This window comes from Typopeltis vanoorti, chromosome 7 (assembly GCF_054136105.1).
Source record: "Typopeltis vanoorti isolate ZY-2024b chromosome 7, IOZ_Tvanoo_1.0, whole genome shotgun sequence".
Classification (NCBI taxonomy): Eukaryota; Metazoa; Arthropoda; class Arachnida; order Uropygi; family Thelyphonidae; genus Typopeltis; species Typopeltis vanoorti.
In genome coordinates this window covers 130,329,191-130,354,083 of record NC_143555.1, presented here as the reverse complement: position 1 = coordinate 130,354,083, position 24,893 = coordinate 130,329,191, and the positions used below count along the sequence as shown (strand labels likewise).

Here is a 24,893-nt window from a genome sequence, read left to right as displayed (position 1 = left end):
GACAGATATTAGTCAGTGAAACGTCGGATATTAAACTATTGTTTACTTGACTAAGATAGAGAATTAAGTCTTTAATGTACTTTTAATCGTTTAAGCAATTTCAATATTGTCATTTACTAAACAATGCAATCCTATTGCATCATCTAACTGCATTCCATAGAGACTAATTTTTAATGTTTATTAATAATATATGGAAAAGATGACTGTGGACTAATACGTATTTCCTTCAGATAATGCCGTTATAATAACTGGGATTAAATAATTTATAGACTTTATTTAACACAAATGGATGTAACATTTTTTTTATTTATTATATAAATCAAGGTTATAACTAATTAGCTACTTTGAATATAACCAAACTCATTAGGGAATAGTACATCATTAGAAACCTCATTTCTCCCACATGAAGTATATAAGATTATCTCTTCTCTTTAAATATACCAAATCTTAGTAATAGCAAAATTTTTAGAATTCTGTATAAAACATTACAGAAAATATTAAATTTTCTGAAATACCTTTTCATAAAAGTTAAAAAAATAATTTTCTTCTAATTATAGTAAAATGTAGTACCACTACTACTTTTAATTTTTAATCTATTTTATCCTTAACACGTTCGATGCCACGCTACTCAGTCATAGTTTGTTCCCGCACGCCAAGCGCTTTCGCGTCTTCAAGTTCACTACGAGTAATCTCGTAGCCGGCTTATCAGATAGAATTTTGTTTCATACGCCAACTACGAGTAATCTCGTATCACTTCCATCTATATATTACATGTTCTGACGCCAGTGTTTATTGCGTCTAGTTCAGTTTTAGTTTCTAGTCTCTAAGAACCTTCAATTTCGCCATGGCCAGTAAAAGAAAACTTACTGATATAGAAGTAGAAGATTATGCTAATATGAGCGATGATGAATTGCATGAAATATTTGGTTCCGATTCCGAAGACGATCCTACAGACGACTCTAGCAGTGACTCTGATGAAGAAGAAATTTTTGAAGATGAAATTAGCAACCAGCCAAATACATCAACATCAACTTATTGGGAAAATTCAGAAGAAGAGCCCCCACAATTTGACTTTGTAGAAACTGCAGGTTTTAAAATTGACACTGGAAATTTCAGTATCAAAAGGTTAGTTGAACTTTTCTTTTCTGAAGATTTTCTCACAATTTTAGTAGAACAAACCAATTTATATGCTTTACAAAATATTGAGGAAAGCCGAGTGAAGCTCAAAAAAAGTCGAAGAATTTCTAACTGGAAAGCAACAGACATACCTGAAATGAAATTATTTCTTGGACTTTTACTTCATATGGGTCCTTGTAATTTACCGTCTATTGAGCATTATTGGAGTACAAATCAACTTTACAATTTGTCATTTTGGCGCTCTAAAATGAGCCGAAATCGATTTCAAATTTTATTGCGTCATTTGCATTTCGCAGATAATTCTCAAGCAGCTAATGATAAATTGCACAAATTAAGACCAATCCTAGATCATTTTAATAGTGTAATGCGAAATTGCTACACACCAGACAGAAACATATGTATTGATGAGTCAATGGTGTTGTGGCGCGGTAGACTGGCATTTCGGCAATACATAAAAAACAAAAAACATAAATATGGCGTGAAATTCTATGAACTGTGCGAATCAAATGGATTGGTGATAAAAATAAAAATTTATACAGGAAAATCTGAATCCTCTTTAGCGAAAATGGGTCACGCATATGATGTTGTATTCCACTTGATGGAAGAATATTTAGACAGGGGTTATGTATTGCATATGGACAATTTTTATAATTCTGTAGCTCTAACAGAATCGCTTACCAACAGAAAAACGTATGTATGTGGAACGCTGAGAAATAATAGGAAAAACAATCCACCAGATGTTATTCAGAAGAAACTAAAGAAAGGGGAATTTGTCTGGCAAAGACGAGGACCTGTTGTAGTCAGCAAATGGAAGGATAAGAGGGAAGTCCTTTCCATTTCAAATATGCACAAATTTGAAATGGTTGAAGCGCAAAATCAGAATGGTAAATTTCAGTTAAAACCGAATATCGTTAGGCATTATAATTTGGGTATGTCAGGCACCGATCTTTCTGATCAAATGCTTTCATACTATTCCACCTTACGAAAGACAATTAGATGGCCAAAGAAATTGGCAATACGCATTTTTGAGGTATACATTCAAAATGCGCATAAATTTTATTACATGATTGCTGGAAATGCAATGTCTGCATTAAAATTTAGAGATCAATTTATCTCAATTTTTGTTGGAATGGATGAACTTACAGCATCAGAGAATATCAGGAGGAATCGGGATTTTCATTATTTGGAAATTTTACCACCAACAGAAAAAAAGAATCAACCGACAAAGCCATGCCGTGTCTGTACAAGAAACAAACGTAGACGCGAAACACGTTATTATTGTCCTGTTTGCCAGGAAAAACCACCATTGTGCATGGAAAATTGTTTTAAAATGTACCATTCTTAATTTGAATAAATTGTTTTTTTTTATTTTACTGAGTGCTTTTTTATTTTTATTGATTTTACTAGTTTTAAATTGATTTACAAATTACGTGTTATACTACGGATTAACTCACACTTGGCATAGGAGGTTGGTAATCGACATACGAGTATACTCGTAGTTTGGCATCTGAGGCACATACACAATATACTATATTTTAGTTGAAATTATTTCCCTTCTACCAAGCCCCCAGACATGCTCTCCGCTTCATTCAGAATCCAAGGGTCCAAATTAAGGTAATTATACAAAGGGATAACTCGTGTTTGGCATAGGAGGTCAGTAAATCGACATACGAGTATACTCGTAGTTTGCTTGTGAAGCTCATATACGAACTACGACTATACTCGTAGTTGGCAGCGAACGTGTTAACAGATTTTAAGTAATAAATGGACGTAGAGAGGTGAAGAATTATGAAAATCCTTTTTAGGACTTCCAGGGTAACAAACAGCAATGCTGTAGCCAATGAGGTTTTAACTGAGGCTCGGCTATCGCCGTTACCCAGCCATGACTAGAGCTTTTAGCTCAATAACACCCCATTCACACAGAGTTTCTTCATTCAGATGACTGGATAAAGAGTCAAGGACTCAGTCCATCTCCCAGTTCTTTTAAGAACTTAAATGGACGTAGAAGAAACCGGTAAGAGTAGAGATGCCCAGAGTAACGGATGGCAATGCTGTAGCCAATAGCCAATGAAGTTCTAACAGAGGCTCGGCTATTGCTATTATGAGTTTCGCTCTCGTAGGTTTTTTCCGAAGTTTTGCTCCCGCTGATGGGGATTTGCCCTGAGAGGACATTTTGAGTCTCCGGTGAGGAGCTTTGTCGGTGGATACGTTTCCCTGGAATATGAACGGTTCTGCTCGGTGATGGGAGAGCTTGTCACTGAGTGGAGCCAACGCTGAGTTGGACGGTCTTTCGGCCACTATGGAGTGGTCTAGGGATCGTCCGAATTTTTAGAGTTGGCTTTACTTAAACATCAGCAATGCTATAGCCAATGAAGTTTTAACTGAGACTCGGCATTGCCGTTGCCCTGGGACGTTGAGTTTCACTCTCTTAGGTTTCTTCCGAAATTTTTCTCCCAGTGAGGGAGGGGGAGCTTAGATTTCGGGAGGTTTACCCTGAGAGAGCATTCTGAGTCTCTGGGGAGGGGCTGTGTCTGTAGATGCTTTTTCCTAGATATGAATGGTTCTCATCGGTGGTGGGGGAGCCTGTCACTGAGTGGAGCCAACGCTGAGTTGACGGTCTTTCGGCCACTATGGATGGTCAAGGGAACGTCCTAATTTTTAGAGATAGCTTTTCTTATTCAGTAGCCAATAAAGTTTTAACTGAGGCTCGGCTATTGTCGTTACTCAGCCATGACCAGAGCTTGTAGCTCAATAACACCCCATGCACACATTTTCTTCATTCAGATGAAGGGATAAAGAATCAAGGACTCAGTCCATCTCTCCCCCCTCAAAAAAAAAACAAAATGGACCTAGAGCTGTAAGGTAATGTATCATGATAATAATAATTTATTGTTTTACTTTGTATATCTCTGAAATAACAATAACAATTGCATTATTACAAGTCGACTATTAATTAACAGCATGAAATGAAACGTAATGTAATCCATTTCGAAAATTATAAAAATAACCAGTAATTTTACAAAATTCGCCTAAAGTTGTTGTAATAAAGGATACTGAATAACACGTGTATTAATAACACCGGAATAATTTGGAGGGTGCATTCAATTACATGTACATTATGCGAAGAGAGGATGGTTGATAAGGGACGTATATGATTCAGAAGTTTGTAGGCTGACTTGAACACTCTAATTCCATGGACAAGTATTTACTCACTGTCAGTTTAATGTTGCTAAGTATAAGGTAATGCATTCTGCACAGACGACATGGCAGACTGAGTGTTATATTAAGAGAAATTTGCTTCAAGTGATTGATGATGATACAGACCTCTGGTTCAGGTGGACAATGAGTTAAAGTTTAGAGGCTACAAAGTTGGATAAAACATCACTTCGGATAACTTATGTATCGAAAAGAGCAGCAATTTCTAATGTCTAGAGTCTTGATTATCAGGGTCCATGGCGCATTTAATGAGATAGATAGATAGAAAGATACAGAGAGAGATTATCGTCATATTTCTTTCATAACTCTACCGCACGGTCGTGCCTTTTCGGTCAGAAATGAAATCTCTGACCCAATATTGAAGGAAAGAATGTTAATAACCCAAATGGGAACCAAAGAATACAAATTCCTATAGAAACATTAACCGCTTAAAATCAGTGGGGAAAATGACGCTGCCACTTTGTGTTCTCATTGAAGTGATAAACATTGAATGTAGAGCTGCTCATAGTTAAGTTTCAATTAATTAATTAAATTTAAATTAATCAATTTTAAAATAATAAATTTAATCAATTAAAATGTAATTAATTTAACAAATTTTATTCATATTTTTATCTCTGAAGACAATTATAACTTAAGAATAAAAAAAAATTAATTTGCGGAATTTTACTCTTTTGAACATTGGGAGCTTTTACAATGAACACACACAGAGAGAGAGAGAGTAGTTGGATTTATTTTATTAAATGTTGTAGGATTTTTTAGCAAAAATGTTTTCAAATAGCGACTGCAGTTTTTTTTTTTTTTCTAGATGGGTGAAGCAAGAATATTATTCATATTCCCCGTTATCTGTAGAAGAAAATGTATGGGTATAGTGCTATAGGTTCTGATCATGGCAAGAGGGTAACAGCAACAGCCGAGCCTCAGTTAAAACTTCATTGGCTACCCTATATTATGTGCTGGGTTACCTCTCCAGAAACTCGTAGATCCCCAATCACCCAACAATGAGGGACCCGAAGGATCTTTAAACTCAGCGTTGTTCCACTCGGCAACAGGCTCATCCCGTCACCGATAAGAACTCTCAGCGTTGGCACTACCCAGTGGCTGCTCCACCCCACTACTGAGCAGAGTCGCTCATATTTCATCTGAGGGGTAACAGCAATAGCTGAGCCTCATGGGCTACAGCCTTGCCATCCATTACCGCCGCTCCTAGGAGCAGCAGCAACAGCCGAGGCTCAGTTAAAACTTCATTACCTACAGCAGCATTGCCATCCCTTACCCTGGGTTTTCATTACTCAACAATTAGCACAGTATTTGCTTGTCAAAATGTTACATTCACCATAAGTGAACTATTGGTAGGTATATAATAAAATATTAAAGTATAGAGAAGAATTCTTTTATTGGAGAACAATATGAAAATATTAATTTTCATTCTTTAATTTCTTTAATATTTATTATATTAATATTTACGCTTATATTAATATTTACTTTATATTATATATTTTATACATTTTACGTAATATCATTTATTATTTTTATATTATATTTATCTATTTTAAATTATATACTTAATATTAATATTTACGCTTTATATACTTCGTTTTAATTTCTCTTATTTCTAAAAGGTAATCATTTCGAAAAATTCCTTCGCACTCTTGATTCCGCAGCCTCGTACGGTCTTTTAAAAGAATGATAAACTGCTTGCAGCTGATTCCCATGAAGCAGAACGAGCCTCCGTTAGTTACGGATGACCAGAATTAGAAAACGGTTTAGGTGTCTGTTGAATGGCTTACTTTTCATCACTCGGCGTTGGCTGCTTTACGAAATGTGCGTTCATTGGTAAATAATTCGGCTCACCTTCACCCACTGGTGTGGGCGAAGGTGAGCCTACCGACTGGCCTTGGAACCTTTCGTTCAGTTAATAATTATTCAACATTGTTTCTTTATTCTAGGGATGACTAATGGGACGAATTCAGCACCTGAAATGGGCTTACTTTAATTATCATTTTCCCACAGAGAGATCACTAAAGCATTTCTTAGAAGTAGACGGAAAACCAGCGGAAATTCATCGTTACATTTACGTTCTCAACAAAGTCAATTAACATTTTTTGTTGGCAAAAAAATCAAATTATGATTAAACCAGTCATTGACGTACTGTAAAAAAAAAAAAAATCATTTCAGGTATTTAAATTAATGATGCCGTTGACATCCAGTAATTTCAATATTTGTCAACTGGTGGCGCTAGTAGAAAATACAGTGCGTGACCTCACGTATTTTATGACCGTTTCGTGGGAGTAAAACTTGAGATGTATATAACACTAAATGAAATCTGTTAAATTCACTTGCAATACATTCAAGTGAATTCAGATTTTGGCGTTCAGTTGATTATTATTATTATTATTATTATTATTATTATTATTATTATTATAGGAGAGGGGCTGTATAGGCATAATACAAACGGTTGTATGGTTGTATCGCTGGTCCAGTTTTTATATTTTAATGTGGTTCACACTCCTGTTGTTAATTTAAAAGTGTCACAAAGTAACTCTTCTTGTCACGCTGAAGAGAGTGATATATAATTCATCGAAATCGGCCAAGCGAAACCTAAATTTAGAGTGTGCTGAAAATTGAGCAGAGTTTACCGTGGTCACTAACGAGCATAGAACAAAGGACGTCGCCATCTTTAAAGTTGTCCAAGGGAAGAAAGGTGAGCCATGAAGTGCAACAAGTGCCTGAAGGAATTATCGTCCGACGGAAGTCATAAAACCTTCAGGAAATGACTTATGAATCTTCACTTTACATGTTCTGGTTTCTCAGAAACAACATGGCAACGCAAATCCAATGCCAAGCAAGAGGAATGGAAATGCCTATACTGCAGAGAGGACAAAGAAATGCCGACACCCACGACGCAACTGATTACGCCGGAGGCAGAAGCGGACGATGAACTGAACAGACAACAAAATACCGGTGAGTCTTATAATTCGAGTTCCGAAAATATATTACTAGAAAAAGGTTTAGAAAATATAAAAGCCAGCTTGGTAGATCTTGTCCAAGAACTATTTGATAAACAGAATAAAGAAATAACAAAACAAAATTAGCGGATATGAAGAGTTTGTTAAATTTAATAATTCAAAATTCGAAGAAGTCTTACAAAAAACCAGCATTAAAGCATTAACTGACAGGCAGCACATATTGATAAAAGACACAGCGGAACTCCGTCAAGAATTTAATTCCCTGAAACTACAATACGAAGTTTTAAACCAACAACAACATAAAGAAGACCTTGTCATAAACGGTCTTCCAGAAACTGAATCCACAGAAAATTTCAGACACGTAGTTTTAAACTTAGGCCATGCAATTGACATCCCCCTAGAGCATAAAGATATTCAGACAATAAATAGGTTTCCCAGGAAGAACAAAAAACGACTCACTACGATCCACACCAGTCATAGTTCGTCTGACAATCAAGGCTACAAGAGACAATCTCATAAAAGCCAGCAGACTGGAAAAACCAGTAGTCAAGGATTTAAATGCATCTCAAAATAATACGCCAATCTTTCTATCTGAGTATTTAACACCTGTCAATCAGAATCTTTTGACCCAAGCAAGAAAAGAAAAAAAACAGAAAAAAGTATCAATTTTTATGGATCAAAGACGGCAAAATATTCTGGAGAAAGTCACAGACTTCAAAGTCTATACAAATAAAAAGCTCGGAAGATATAGATAGGTTGCCAGAATGAAACAAAAGACACCAATTTAGTTCAATAAGAAGATCTCAACACAACAGAAATGAATCTGAACCATTAGATAGATGTAATTACACCAGAATACATCAGTAATTGTACTTTCGAATCGCTTGATGCATGGAAACAACACACGGTACATGCGAGAGGTCTCTCAATCTTGCATATTAACATCACAAGCATCCGAAAACATTGGTTATTGTTACAGGCTTATCTGAGTAATTACACTGATATTATTGATATATTGATTCTTACTGAAGTATCCGTAACTAATGACGAAGCGACTGCTTTCCAAATTCCAGGCTTCCAACAATATAGATCATGCCGCCAAACAAACAGAGGGGGTGGAATATTAATATTTATCAAACAAAAATTAATAGCAAAAGAAACGTCCTATCAATTTGAACATGCTGAAACCCTTTGCCTCAAAATCAGTAATACCACCAATAGACATCATCCCATAATGCAAACTGCCATTTACAGGCCACCAAACCTAAACATGATAAAATTCTTGCAAGTACTCAATTGCTGGCTTTCAAGCCAAGAGATATTCTCAACCGAATACCTAATGATAATTGGCGACATAAACATAAATATTGCAAACGAAAATCAGACCAACACTGTACAATACCTAGACACTCTATCCATGTATAATCTAATACCAATAATAACATAACATCATGTACTAGAGAAGAAATATTCGGAAATACTATCACTGCCTCCTGTCTAGATCATATAAACGTCCGAGCACCACCAAACATTTACACTGCACCAGTCATAAAGTGCAAAGTAGCAGACCATTACTTCACCGCTCTAAACCTGCACACCAAGACAATATGCATGCAATGTCCCACAGAAGAAAAGCGACAGAAAACAATAACAGACGAAGAAATAGTCAACCGCGAAATAAGAAAAACAGACTGCGAACACCTGGCATCAGATTCAGCAGACATCTTATACAACAACATTAAACTCGCACTGGAGGAAATATATAAGAAAGCTGCAAAGAAAGTCAGAATTCATTCAAAAACAACACAAAATCTTTGGATAACACAAAACTTAATCCTAGAAATACACAGAAATAACGCTTTATGGAAAGAATTAAAGCGATATCCAAATAAAACCACAGCTTTAAAAACTGAATATAAGATAACAAGGAATCGCCTTACAACACAAATCAGAAATGCAAAAAGAAGCTACTATAGAGACAAAAACTAACCTCTGCATGAAACAAACCTGGGATCTGATCAATGAGATGCTAGATTTTGTTCCCAACACCACCGCCTCCGAAACCATAAAGCACAGCTTCATGAAAGACGCAAAACCCATCCAACAACTAGCAAATGACTTTAACCAATACTTTGCAGACTACACATAAGAACTGCACAGAAATATTCGCCCAATCACAAAACGAGACCCTCCACTTGGACCACAATCAAAACAGACATTTTGATTTCCCAACCATAAAAGAAGCAGAACTTCTGTCTGCAATACATCAAATCAAACCAAACAAAGGCCCAGGAATAGATTGTATCAGACCTAAAGATATAAAGCAACATGGAACTAGTTAAGTCCTATCCTACTAAAATTAATAAATAAAATATTTAAAACAGGACAGATACCAAGTATGCTAAAGACAGCCATAATGACACCCATATACAAACATGGAAAAAGAAATTTAATCAGCAATTACAGACCCATAGCAACATTACCAATTATCAATCAAATTATGGAGCCGATCGTACTGAAGAAACTCACAGCATACACTGAGAACTTTCATATTATCCCCAAAACACAATATGGTTTTCAGAAAAATAAAGGAAGTTTTTATTTCTTTATTTCTCTGAAATATTTTTTCAGAGAAATAAAGACAATATCTCTCTTGGAAGACTTTACAGACGTAATTAATACCGCCTTATACAAAAACAAAATTTCCATGGTAGTCTTTATAGATCTAACTAAAGCATTCGATACACTTACACATCAAACCTGTTAGAAAAGCTGAGGCATGTTGGAATAGACGGGCCTCTTCACAGGTGGTTTACAAACTACCTTCAAAATAGAAAGCACGGGTCAAACCGAAGCTGAGAGCTACCAGTAACCTGTGGAGTACCACAGGGAGCTGTACTCTCCCCAACTCTATTCAAAATTTCCACGCAAGATATTAATCAGCTCCCACTCAAAGGTAAGACATTCCAATAAGCAGACGATACAGCAATAATATCCATCCATAATAACGCAAGCATAGCCAAAACAAATATGCAACATGACATAATTCTGATCATAGACAGGCTCACGAAAAACTGCATACACCTAAACTCAGAAAAGACAAAATTAATGATATTCAGAAATCCACTGACTCGTCCAGTTGATAACAAATATATAACCATCCAACATCCACTTTCCAACATCAAAAAACACACAGAAGAGCAAAACCACTACAATTACTCAGGTTGAAACAATACGATAACTTGGAATGTACTTCGATGCAGATATGAACTGGAATAGCCACATAAACCATCTACACAACAAACTGCGAACAATAAGTAGCAAACTCTACAGGTTAAAAGACATAGTTCTCATATGCCTAAAATACTAATATGCAAAGCACTATGCCAAAATATACTAAGATACGCTATAACAACGTATGCTTTCTGTGCACCCTACAAATTAAATAGATTAATGTCGCTACAGTGCAAAATGATAAAACTGATCTTTTGGGAACAAAGAGAAAATAACGACCTTATATACATTGCAATGCCATAACACAAAATATTGACAGCAAAACATTTATGTCACTATGCAGCTTTGCTAAAACATTATTTCGATGCCAACTACAGGAGAGTCAGAAATACATACCGTATAACAAGACCTCAGACTACTAATTATATCACATAATAGAATAATCACTACGGAAAGGCCAGGCGAAACTTCTACATCCCAGACGTGATAAACAAATTACCTTTTGAATACAGAAACCTTACAAACTGCAATAGCCTCAAAAGAGCTCTAAGGAATACTGCGAACAAGAAACACGCACCCAAAATACCATACAAACTTAATGAAACACAATATATTCGTTCAGGCTTCCAGTTCAGAGATGCATCAATGTATTCCAAGTTATTGTGTGTGTGTGTGTGTGTGTGTGTGTGTGTGTGTGTGTGTGTGTGTGTGTGTGTGTGTGTGTGTGTGTGTGTGTGTGTGTGTGTGTGTGTGTGTGTGTGTGTGTGTGTGTGTGTGTGTGTGCGTGCGTGCGTGCGTGCGCGTGCGCGCGTGCGTGCGTGCGTGCGTGTGGGTGTGTGTGTGTGCGCGCGCGCGCGCGTGTGTGTGTGTGTGTGTGTGAGTGCGTGCGTGCGTGCGTGCGTGCGTGTGTGCGTGTGCGTGTGTGTGAATTTCGCAATCATAGATTTCGTAGCTTCCCAACACAGCAAAAAAAAAACAATAAATAATAACCGACTGGTGTCATCCTCAGATAAGCTTATAAATAAGCTTCGAGGATGAAAGCAGAGAAATTAGTTCTCATCCAAGATGTATCATATGTAACTAAGTGCATGTAATGTACATATCACATGTAAACCAAAGTATGTAAAGAAATGTATGTAATGTATGTAATAACTGTAACAAAAGTATGCAATGTAGAGTGATTATATCCATTGATATTGTATATATAGAGTGTAAAATTGCAAAGAAACATCTATAATAATCATCATTATCAATATTATAATAATATATGTTGTAAACGGTTATTGTTATTACTATTATTTAAAAAAAAAACTATGTACGAGAAAGTATTTGTTATGCATAATTGTCTTCATATAATGTATGTAATTTATCTTAGAAATAATAAAATGTTTATATATATATATATATATATATATATATATATTATTTATGTGCGATATTTGTACAATTTTCATTTATTGACTGGAGTGGAGGCTTAAACTTATTTTGTAAGGTGTTTTAATGATAACTTTACCTCAAACTTAAGAATATGAAAAAAAATATTAAAGATTTGATTTCTACTTACATAGATACACACCTACAAAACCCCTTAAAACCTTCAGAAATGAAAATAATTTACTTTTATATTTAATTATATTTGAAGTTCTTAGTTTGAAATGTAATTAATTTTATTTTTCAAAAAGTAGCTATTTTGCTAACAATTTTTTGAAACTATAAAGATTTCTAATATCTTCCCTTTTTTACAATTTTATAAAAGTTATACGACCGACTTCTAATAAAAATTAATAATATCAGAGATATTATCATTTTTTTTAAATTTTTATTATATATATTATATAATATATAACTTTTATAATAAAATTTCGCAAATGTTTACATATTTTAATTCATTAAATGTCAATTAGAATTAATGGAATATAAAATTATTCTACTTTACAATTAATATACAGGGTTGCCATACATTAACTTTGCCTCTTTGGAGGTATCTGTAGATTTAGTACGAAAAGTCGCCGATAAGGGAAATTTTGGCGCTGCGGAGAAGAACGCAGTCAAATGTTTGCAGTAAATGCAAGTAAAAAGGATTATGTAAATTTTACTGCGCGTACGTGAGAGCATCGCTACCAATTCCACTTAAAAAGGGATTGGGAACGTTCAGGCAGTTATTCGAATGGCTGACGGATGCTCAATATGCGTCCTACCTTGCCTCAACGTGCTTTACTTGTTAAGTTGTTTTACCTTAAACAGTGCAATGCCGTAGCGGCCCTTCGGGAATTCAGAAGGCTTCATAAACTGCGTACAGGTCTTATGTCAGCTGTAGCACTGAGAACTATGACTAATAAGTTTAATCACGGTAATGAATAAAACATTATTTCCTGTGAGTTCAATCACTACATTAATTTTTGTGTCTCTCCCAAGTTGTTGTTTTAGTTTAACTATTATTATTATTATTACTATTATTATAACGCGCCACATATCCAGCTGAAATCATCTCCGCATGCCTTCGAAAGTCTCATTATAAAATTTGGTCTCATTCTTTTGATTGGTTTTTGCTGCAGATGCCTCCAAAGAGGGAAAGTTATTTTATGGCCACCCTGTACTTGATGACATTAGTATCATCCTCATTCCAAGCGGTGATATTTCATGAAACGTCAAAATTACTCTATCCTTCATTCTAATGATCTTATATTAACCTGCATACACTTTCCTTTCTTAATTGAAAAAGAATTATGCGTGTGTGTCTGTCTTATCAGGTAAGATTTCTTAATAATGTTATGATTATGATCTAAGCAGATAATTCATATGACGCTTTCTACTAGAAGACTTTTTTTTAGCCAATTCACGAGTTATTTGATCAATAATGCGAGGAAAACTATGACTTTTACTCCTGCAGCTGAAAAATCAACCGTAATATCATCGGCTCCCACTAACTCAGGAATTGATGACAAGTGATGCTGGACATCAACTCCCTACTTACGTTCATTTCCGAAGTTGGTTAGGACTAAACGAGTTAGCATTTCTCCTGGGAAATAAAAGGCGCTACAGAATTTTGTATTTCTCTGTATGATATTTCATATTAATACTTCTGTGACATGAATATTTCTCTGTAATAGTTTTATGTTTGGTATTCCTGTCCAACTTGATATTTTTCCTTAACACTTTTAATATTTCAGAAGTGCTTCCATATTCATTTTTATTTACTGAAAGCAATTATTGAACAAAGAAATAAATTAAAAATAAAGCATATTCGACTTAATTTCTGTGCACAATTTGCAAAGGAACATTAAGTTGTCATCTCAAATGGTATTAAACTTTTTCGAAACAAAATATGTACTGTAAATCAATTAGCATATCCCTGACTTATTTGTTACTAGTAACATTCTTCCAGTATTCCGATTAGATTATTTAATTAAACACCATAGTTAATAAAGATTATCGATAATTAATGGTTCAAGGCGTTTGAAAAGTAACGCAAGCATAAATCTTTCTGAATACGACACGAGATTTCTCAAAGTTAACCACTTATTCTTATATTTTACTGTAACACCTTTCAGGAATTTTAAATGTGCACTCATATTTGAAAAGTGTGAAAGCAATTTTATACTTGGGTTTTATCCCAAAGAAGCAAAACAACGTTTTGAGCGTGAAAGTAAATTCACGTCTAAGCTACTTGTATATAGAGGCTAATGAATCATATCACTTGCCTTAGTGTGTATCCCATAATGCAAAGCACACCCACTTTTCGAACGTGTGACGCAATGCATAATGAGTAGAGTCATTACCGAGATAGGTTTGGCGCTTTATTGAGGTGCTGTTTAAGTAAAGACCTCTCTAAAAATTAGGCGAATCCCCCAGACCATTCCCTACGAGTGACCGAATGATCGTCCAACTCAGCGACAGGCTCACCCCACCATCAGACTGAGCAATAATCTCAGCGGTGCCACACTCAGAGACAGGCAAAACCCCAAGAACTGCTTCTTATACATCGAGGAAAGGGGCCCATTTCTGCGCAATGCATAAGTAAAGCGGTCACTAAAAACTAGCCGATCTGCCATATCACTCCCCACAAGTACTGAGAGATCATCCAACTTAGTGTTGGCTCCATTCAGTGACATGCTTATCCCCACCACCGAGCAGAACCAGGGAAAAGCATCCAAAACAACGACTTCTTTTCACCAGGCGTAAAGTAGAACCGAACACAAGCATGCAAATGTTCGAAAAAGTCATCCCTTGGCACAACTCTATCTAGGAGTTCATCTGGAAAAAAAACGACTCGCACGAGCCACGCCAGAAAACACCTTCCCTGGAGACTCAAAATGCTCTCTCAGGGCAATCCCACGCGAAATCCAAGCTCCTTTCACCTGGAATCCCCCCCCCCCCCAGAGAAAGCAACCACTTCTGCGCAAAAGCACATCAGTGAGAGCCAGACCCAGTAGAGATTAACGATTAACATTTCTGATATAAAGTGTGAAACAAAATTCTTTTTCATGCTCCCCGCTATCTGATAGGGAAACAGTGAGTGGAGAAATTTATAAGCCAATAGCTAAGTTGGCTTTTCTCCCTGAGAAGATTAAACATCAAAATTGCAGTTTAAGATGGATTTTGGTCTTTTATGTTTGAAGTAATCTGTTGCTTTGTAATTCGCAACTAATTGAACAAATTTGTTAGTTTGTACAGATGCTTTTGAAAAGAACTTTTTTGATAAAATTTGGAAACAAAGGTACATCTGAATCTGATGGATCCGATGAGCGTTCTTAAAGTTCTTAAAAGAACTGGGCGATGGACTGAGTCCTTGACTCCTTATCCCGTCATCTGAATGAAGATTATCTGTGTGGATGGGGTGTTATTGAGCTAAAAAGCTCGTAGTCATTGCTGGGTAACGGCAATAGCCGAGCCTCAGTTAAAACTTCATTGGCTACAGCATTGCCATTTGTTACCCTGGAAGTCCTAAAAAGGACTTTTAATGTCTTCCCCGCCTCTCGGATCCGATGAGAGATATCAAAATTAAAATTCATATATTTTATATAAAAGTAAATAAAATATATATATAAGTAAATAAAAGGTGCTTAAACTTATTAAGATAAATCTCTGGATAAACGAATGTTTAGAAAGATTTTTGCATCAAATATATTACACTTTAAAGATATCAATAAAAAGGCGTTAGCTGATTTTTTTTTTTTTTTTTTTTTTTTAGATATCAAGAAATTTTATACTTAATTTTAATATTTTTCTAAAACAAGCAAAACAATATGCATTGTATTATACACGCCCGAAAACGGGTGTGCTTTCCATTATGGGATACATACTATGGCAAGTGATATGAAGTGGTTAGCCTCTATATACAAGAAGCTTAGATATGAATATATTTCACGCGCAAAATATTGTTTTTGCTTACTTGGGATAAGGATTAAAACCAAGTATAAAATTTCTTGGTATATATGTCAATATTTTTTACCTGATTTATTATACGTTAACGATACCAGGGAATTTTATACTTCGTTTTCAATCCTTATCCCAAGCGTGTGAAATTAATGACTTCGTATCACTTGCCTTAGTATGTATCCCATAATGCAAAGCACACCCCTTTCAGGAAGGGCCACTACCCGAGACCGGTGTGCCTGTTTAAGTACGGAGTTACCTCTCTAAAAACTTGTGAGATCCTTCGGATTACCCAACAATGAGCGACCCGCAGGATCAAAAACAGCGTTGTTCGCTTCATTAACAGGCTCCCCGTGCCACTTAGAGGAACTCTCCGTGTTGGCTCTCCCCGTTTCAGGTTCACCCCACCATTGAACAGAGCAGGTTATATTTCATCTGGGGGGGTTTCAGCAACAGCCGAGCCTCAGTTAAAACTTAATGGGCTACAGCATTACCTTTCATCACCCAAGCTTCCAACCGGTTTCGACTTTTATTGAGCTGCTGTTTAAGTAAAGACCCCTCTGAAAATTAGGTGGTCCCCCAGACCACTCCCTATGAGTGAGCGTCCAACTCAGCGTTGTTCCACTCACTGACAGGCTCACCCAGTCACCGAGAAGAACTTCTCAACGTTGGCTCTACCCATTGGCAGTTCGCAAAAGCACATCAGGGAGAGCCAGACAAAGGAGAGATTCCAAGGTTGAAGTAATGCAGAAGTCATATATTTCTCATATACAAGTAGCCAAAAAGTGCTGGAACTTATTAATAAAAATCTCTGAATGACAGGAAGATGTAGAAAGTTTTTTTCTTTACCTTGAGACGTCAATATATATATATATATATATATATATATATATATATATATATATATATATATATATATATATATCAAAGATGTCAAGCTATTTTAATCCTGGATTTACTCCATTTCCCAAGTAAGCAAACAGAAAAATAAGTCAAATTTGCGTCGGCATGTATTGCAAGTCTAGGTGACCCGTAAAGTACTACAAGTCTAGGCAACTCGTGGTAAAGGTGAAATAAGCTCTGATCACTATTCTTAATATTTACCCTTAATGCAAAGCTCATCTCCTGCAGGAGATATATGATGCTATGTATTAAAGGCAAGGGGCCACTACCCAGACCGGTTTCGACCTTTATTGAGGTGGGTGAGTGTAAAGAAAAAATCCATCATCGGCCTATTGAAAAAAAAAGTGGTCAGAGTGCCCCCGAAGAGAAGGAAAAGAGGGGTAAGGAAGTGACAGAGAGGTTGAGGTGGGGTGCTGGGGAGAGGGAGACGGGGGAGAGGAAGCGGAATAGGATGGGGAGGGCGGGTGGGGAGACGAGGATAGGGAAGAGGAAGAAAATAGGCCTCAGCTCATTATTCGCATCTTGCTAGCTTAAAGCTATCAGATGTTATCTCTTCACCCTCCTCAAAGGTCTGTCTCAAGAGATCGAAAGGACCATGGAGGTAACTGGTGCCCAGGTGACCCGCCCCTTCAGGGCAGCCTGCCTCGGGTAGGCCTGCGCTGCCTGGGTTCTTCGTCCGAGTTACCTCCGTGGGAGACCAAGGACAAAAATAGACCTCATAGTGGACGCAGAGATCAAGGAAATGGCTACAAGTGGAGCTGCTGCTGCAGATGGAGATCTTAAATCAGCAGCGGGCAGAACTTGATGGTGTTATTTCTGACATTACACGGGATTGGAGGTGAACACCACTTGTTCTTAAATTTGGTGTCACCCAGAGCCTCTCTCTCGAGATGCGGATATCTCCTCAAGGAACCATAGAACATATAGAGGATGATTCGGGAGACATCCAACAGACTGGGAGGATTAGCATAGTTGGAAATTTTTTTTTCCTTCCAGATGTGATATTTAAATTCATTGATGATGAATATTAGTAAATTCTGCCTGTTGTTAGCTGGTGGAGCGAACTGTAGGAAGATCACTTGCTCCTGCAGTAGGAGGGGGATGCAGAGCACGTCGCCTAGCCTCCTCCAGATGAAGATGGAAATGGGACACGTGTAGAAAGCGTGCTCTACGATGTCCGGGCTCCAGCAGAAGTCACATAGGGGGTTCCAATTGTTGTTGAACCACCACCTATTCACATTGACTGGAAGGTGTCCATAGACTCTCGTCCAAGCCAGGTCCTTTCTCGATGGGTAACCTCGATGTTTAGAGAAGTGGTCGAAGAGATTGTCGTTGTTGTTGATTCCTAGATCCGGAACATCAGTACGAAGGATGTTAAGGAGATGGTCGTACCACATCTTGCTGTTCCAGGTCCCCGGCAGTGTTGACACCCCACGAGCGGAGTTGTTGTACTAGCTACCAAAGTCTGCTGTAATCCTCTGGAACAATATCCGCCTTGGAACCCTGGTGGGCAGGGATCCCAAAAAGGGGAGGCTTAAAGCCTAAGAAATACCGCAGAGGATGGCTGCAGGGATGATTAGTCTGCAGTATCCTGCTAAGATGGAAGGCGGTATTGCTTAGTTATTTGATGTTAAGGACGGGGAGGCCGAAGCCCCCCAGCTTCTCTGGAAGTTGAAGGATCTTGATATCAACCTCCTGGCGAAGATTGCCCCAGAAGAACTGCAGGGGTTTCCTGTAAAGCCGGACTTCTTGATGCTCGTTGATTTTGTTATATTTACGACGTGCTGGTACATAGGGCACAAGATGGTCTTTATGACACTAGCCCTGGAGGAGAGTGACAATTGTCCGTTTGTCCAGTCCTTGAGACTCTCGACTGTGGTGTTGATAAGTGGTTGAACGTCGAGCAACGGCTCTGCTGCAAATGGGATCCCCAGGATGATGAGGGGCCGATTGTCTGTCTTCCGAGGTGGAGTCGGATCTTGGTGTTCTTTCCTTCCACCTGCTTCTGTCTCTCCGCTTCGATGTCAAGATTAATGTCACGGATGGCATTGTGACATGGAAAGCCTTGGCGTTGGCTGGCCAAGAACCAACTTCTTTCCTTGTATAGATCACGAAACCGGGATCTTCTGAGGAAGGCACGTTCTTGGCCCCATTTGGTCATGTTTTCTTTGATGTTATTTTTTTGTTGTGCCCACGTGTCACAGACCCAGCCAGCGGTGCTCTAGTTGGAGCAGAGTTGGAGAAGCTTGGCCGAGAACAGGGACGGGAAGTCTGATGGTAACTTCCAGGGGCCCCAGACCAACTTCTACTCCTTCTAATCGATGATACGTGAGCAGAATCATTTTGTGGTCTGAGATGGTATAATTAATTTGAACGTGCCTTATAACTTCGGATCTGGAGACTAGGGAGGGTGACAAGTTAAATCGGTCAAGCCGTGTGCCGATACCTTGGCCTGTCCACGTATAATCCCGATAGTAGGGGTTGTGTGCTCTCCAGATGTCTGTTAGCTGGAGATTCCTGAGGTGAATTCCAAGTTGCCTATAGCCAGCAGTACTTGTGTTGGAATTACCCCCCACTTTTATCGTAGGCTGGGTCCGCCACGCAGTTGAAGTCCCCCATCAGGATGACATGATGAACGCCATATAAGTGAGTATAAAGTGATTGAAAGAATGTCGATCTTGATGTTGGATTTGCCGGGGAGTAGATGTTAATGTACCTAGTGGTACAGCCCAGTACTTCCAGTGGATGGCGAGACCTCTCCCTTCTGCGTTCCTCTGGTTGTTACTCTCAAGACCCCGACCCCGGCGCTGTTTCTGTTTGCCAAAGCTTCAAAACGATGTTACGGAGTACTTATGACTTAGTTCCTGCATGTCCGTGTAATGGAAAAGTGCGTTTCCAGCAGGAACAAAAGCCGGATGTTGAACACTAGCATGAGCTTCTTGTTTAGATGGTGAACGGAGCCCTCTGATATTGAGCGAGGCAACACAGAAAGTGGTGGCGGCATTATGATGTTTTTCGTTGTTATTCCCGGCCTAGGTCCTTTATTCGCAATTGCTTGACATATTTGATTAAGGCTTCAATTTGTGGGGGGAGGTAGAATATCCCGCACCCTGTAGATTGGCTTCCAGTTCTGCACACGAGCTCGAGAGGACCTCGAACTCGTGACGACTGTTCTTAATCTTGAAGCTTGTTAGTTTATTGTCTTCTATTTGGTGGTCATAGCAGTTGAACTGGAAGCCGGTGTGTTTGATTATTTTGGAGTTAATACTCTCGTGATGACGGGAAGGGGGTTTCCACCTCCAATTCCGACTCAGATACTGTTGAGTCCGTGTTTCTTCTGGAGCGGCTTCGGTGGTTTTCCCCATTTTAGGGGAAGCCTGCTCCTTCCGCTTCTCAGGAGGTTCTTTGGGGGTGGAAGTTGATTTTCCCCTTCCTCTGTCTTCTTTTCTTCTGAAGGGGGGACGCTGACTATTGTTGGGGAAATCTTAGAAGCGTCTACAGACGAAGCCTCCTCCGATGTTGTCGAGGGGGGGGGGTTAGCTGGTGGAATGCTATCCTTAGCTTCATCTGTACCCTCGGTTGTTCGATGTTCTTCCGTCGCTGGTAGTGGTATGGTGGAAACGACCGAGGAGGGGGCTGTTTCCTCAGCGGAAGTTGTTGCTGGGGGGGTGAACAGTTTCTTCTGCTGTTGATGGTGCAGGACGCTTCTTAATTTTCCCTAGAACTGTCTGTGAGAATGTTTTCTCCCCACTGGTGTTGGGGAGTACCGGAAATTCACCGGAGCCTCGATCAGGCTGCGGGTTCAAAGGTTCGATCGACGCCCCTACCCGCTCTGCGAATATCCGCAGAGGACACGATGTTATTTTGTGCTCCGTATTGGAGCACTTTCGGCAGGGCTGTGGGCACTGGCTGGAGATGTGCCTGACGCCGACGCAGTTGAAACACCTGGCTCGGGGGCAGTTACTACCCAAATGTTCAGTCGAGCCACATCGCAGACACTGTCTTTGTACCCCAGGATAATTAACCATGACACGCGACGTGCCGATGGTAACGAGGTTGGGCACTGGCGATCTTAAGTTGACGCACTTTCGACCCCACCATGGTAGCGGTCACCTGCTTCCCTTGGAAGGGGAACCCTTCAGAAGTTGATCTCTCGAAGCTAAGTTCTTTACAACAATAAGGAATCGTCCTTTTCCATATGGGGTGAAGGAGTAGATATGGAAACTCCTAATAGCTCCTTAAGGGCTGTAGTTAAGACTCTGGGATCCTCCATTCCTGGAATCTCCATTACTAATGTCTGGGTGGTCCTGGGGGGGAGGGAACGGGGACGCTCTGCTCATATTGGTCTCTGCGTCTGAAATAAAAAGAAAAAACAATTAAGAGTCGTAAGCTCTGAAAGAAAATCCGTAGTGAGTCGAAACGCACTACCAGCAAGTTAGTATCAAATGCAACAAAGTTAGTATATAACAATATTAATATTAGTACAACACAAAAACACTAGTAGAACAAGTAAAAAATATCCTTGATCACGTGGCGTGTGAAAGTAAAGGGGGATCTGATCATTGGACTACTGGAAAATGACGGGGTCAGAGTGCCCCAGTAGAGAAGAGAAAGAATGGAAGGGAAGTGACAGGGAGGTTGAAGTGGGGAATTGAGGGGGGATGGGAGAGGGAATAGGATGGGAAGGGAGGGTGGGGAGGTCGGGAGTAGGGAAAAGGAAATATAGGCCTCAGCTCATATCACACATCTTGCTAGCTCCACGCCATCAGATGATAACTTTACACGCCACTGAACCGCCTGGCTCACAAGATCGAAAAGACCACGGAAGTATCCGGTGCCCAGGTGACCCGTCCTTTCATGGCAGCCCGCCTCGAGTAGGCCTGCGCTGCCTGGGGTTTTCGTTCGGACTACCCCCCGTGGGAGACCTGGGAACAAAACAAAACTCATATAGGACGCAGAGACCGTGGAAATGGCTAGAAGTGGAGATGCTGCTGCAGATGGAGATGTTAAAGCAGCAGCAAACAGAACTTGATGGTGTTATTTATGTTAGTACACAGGATGGGAGGTGTACACCATTCGATGTTAAATCTGGCGTTACCCAAAGCCTCTCTCTCTCTCTAGATGTAAAAAGCGCCTTAAGGAGCTGTAGAATTTATAAAAAACTATTCGAGAGAGTTGCAACAGACTGGGAGGATTAGCAATAGTAGAAAAATTTTTCCTTACCTTCCAGAGGTGGTACTTTAACTCATTGATGATAAATACCTGCAACCTCTGTTTGTTGTTGAATGGTGGAGCAAACTGCAGGAAGATGATTTGTTCCCGCAGTAGGAGGGGAATGCGGAGCATGTCGCTTAGTCTCCTCAAGATGATGTTGGATATAGGACACTCGTAGAAGGCGTGCTCTACGATGTCCAGGCTCCAGCAGAAGTGACAGTGGGGGTTTCTGTTAATGTTCACGTTGACTGGAAGGTGTCCGTAGGCTATCCTCCATGCCAGGTCCTTTCTCGACGGGTAGCTTCGATGTTTGATGAGGTGGCCGAACAGGATGCTGCTGTTAGTCCCTAAATCCGGAACGTCGGTACGGATTATGTTGAAGAAGTGACCGTACCAGGTCTTGCTGTTCCGAATCCCGGTGATGTTAATACCCGACGAGAGGAGTTGTTGAATAAGCTGGCATAGTGTGTTGTAATCCTCCGTGACAATATCTACTTTGGGATCCTCATGGACTGGGATCCCAAAAAGGTGAAGCTTGAAACCCAAGAAATACCGCACAGGACAGCTGCAAGGATGGTTGGCTTGCAGAATCCTGCTAAGATGGAATGCGGTATTACTCAGGTATCTGATGTTAAGAACGGGAAGGCCGCAGCCTCCTAGCTTCTCCGGAAGTTGAAGGATCTTGAGGTCAACTTCCTGGCGTAGACTGCCTCAGAAGAACTTCAATGGTTTCCTATAAAGCTGGGCCTCTTGGTTTTCACTTATATTGGTGAGGTTAATGACGTGCTGGTAGACTGGGCACAAGATGGTCTTGATGTCCTGGAGGAGAGCAAAAGTTGTCCATTTGACCAGTCCTCGAGACTCTCGACGGTCTTGGCTATAAGGCTTTCGACGTCGAGTACAGGCTGTGCTGCGAATGGGACTCCCAGGATGGTCACGGGGTCTTGAGTGGGGACAGATCCATAGGGATGCTGTTTGGGTCCCACCATCCATACGTGTTGATCTTGATTTTGTCGGGGTCGGGATGTTAGTCCCGAGACTTTGAACTCTTCTTAGATGTTGAAGAATCTCTGTATGGAGTCGTACACACCACGTCATCCGCGTAGGCTATAACTTTGGAGTCATACGTGACGAACGGTAGAGGAATCCCTCTGACAGCACGGCAGTTGTTAATCGCCTGTAGGAATGGCTCGAGGACCAATGCGAAAAGCAGCGGACTGAGGGGACACCCTTGTATGACCCCTTTCTGGATGTTGATGGGGTCTGAGAAAGGTGTCCATCGATAAGGAGGCGGGTGGAGCTGTTGTTATATCCTCCTCTTATGATGGAAAGAAGTCCACTGCTGACCCAGACTTTCTGCAGGATGTTAAACAGAAAGGAGTGACGGACACTGTCAAACGCTCGGTTCAGATCGATGGAAAGCAATGCCATGGAATAACGTTTGACGTTGACAAGATGTAACACTTCCCTGAGAAGGATGAGATTAAACTCTATCGATCGGCCAGGAACACCATACACCTGGTTACTCTTGATGATGTACCTCAACCCTATTTTCAGTCTGTCGGTGAGAACACGGGCGAGGATCTTGTAGTCGATGTTCGACAGACAGATGGGTCTCCAGTTCTTAATGTAGGTTGGATCCCTGTTGGCCTTCGGGATGAAGGCGGTATGGCATTCCACAAATTCTCGTGGCACATTTCCGGTGTTGAGGAAGGTGTTGTAGAGCGCCACGAGAATGGGGAGGATGGAATCCCATGCTTTCCGATAAAGTTCCGTGCCTAGGCCGTCTGGTCCAGGCTGATGTTATTTCGGCCGCTGTTATAGGTCGATGCAATCCTGCTTGGATGTGTGCAGGGAAGGGGCTAATATTCCAGCAGGAGTAATCCTTGGGGGTGGGGGCTGTCATCTTGGTAGCGGTTGATGTAAAACCCCCTGAAGGCGTCCACGATGTCAGGTGTCGTGGTGTAGACACACCCGCCCTCGTTGATGGTGGTGATGGTTCGCTCCTGTCGGAAATTGACATAGTGCGTATTGTAGAATGCGGCCGATTGCCTATCTTCCGAAAGCAGGTGGAGTCTGATTTTAATGTTCTTTTCTTCCACCTGTTTCTGCTTCTCCATATCGATGTCGAGATTAATGTCGCGGATGGCATTGTGACATGGAAAGCCTTGGCGTTGGCTGGCCACGAACCAGCTTCGCTCCTTGTAGAGATCCCCGAGCCGAGATCTTTGATGGAAGGCACGTTCTTAGCCCCATTTGATCATAGTTTCTTCGATGACAATTTTAAGTTGTGCCCACGTGTCCTAGTCCCAGCCAGCGGTTCCCCAGGTGGGAGTTGGTGAAGCTTGGCCAAGAACAGGGACGGGAAGTCTGGTGGCCACTTCCAGGGGCCCGGACCAACTTCCACTGCTTCTAGATAATGGTACGTGAGCACAATAACCTTATGGTCCGAGATGGTATTCCTGATGTTGACGTGCCTTATGGTCTCGACTCTGGAGACAAGGGAAGGTGACAGATAGAAGCAGTCGAGCCTTGTGCCGATTCCTTCGCCTGTTCAAGTATAATCCGGACGATATGGGTTGTGAGCTCTCTAGATGTCAGTGAGTGGAGATTCCTTAGGTGAACTTCCAGTTGACTAACCAGCAGTGCTTGTGCAGGGATGTTCCTCTGCTTTATCCCAGGCTGGGTCCGCCACGCAGTTGAAGTCACCCATGAAGATGACGTAATGGGCGCCATATATATAAGTGTTAAGTGACTGGAAGAATCTTCTTCTTGTTGTTGAATCTACCGGGGCGTAGATGTTAATGTACCTGGTGGTACAGCCCCGGTACTTCCAGTCAATGGAGA

General features: G+C 40.1%; 1 protein-coding gene across 1 annotated transcript; it reads left to right on the top strand.

Moving 5' to 3' along the window:
• The first annotated feature begins 844 nt into the window (after positions 1-844).
• On the top strand, positions 845-5,288 carry LOC150105068 (uncharacterized). Its single transcript, XM_090395108.1, has 2 exons — positions 845-1,125; positions 5,159-5,288. The coding sequence occupies exons 1-2, from the start codon at positions 845-847 to the stop codon at positions 5,220-5,222; spliced, it is 345 nt and encodes a 114-aa protein (XP_090251234.1). The 3' UTR covers positions 5,223-5,288.
• Positions 5,289-24,893: the final 19,605 nt, after the last annotated feature.

What these genes read in the sequence shown, in the direction of transcription:
- LOC150105068 (XM_090395108.1), top strand. Translation starts at nt 845, where the DNA reads ATGGCCAGTAAAAGAAAACTTACTGATATAGAAGTAGAAGATTATGCT. An exon ending in GGAAATTTCAGTATCAAAAG is followed by an intron (nt 1,126 to 5,158) that starts GTTAGTTGAACT and finishes TTTTTTTTCTAG; the next exon opens with ATGGGTGAAGCAAGAATATT.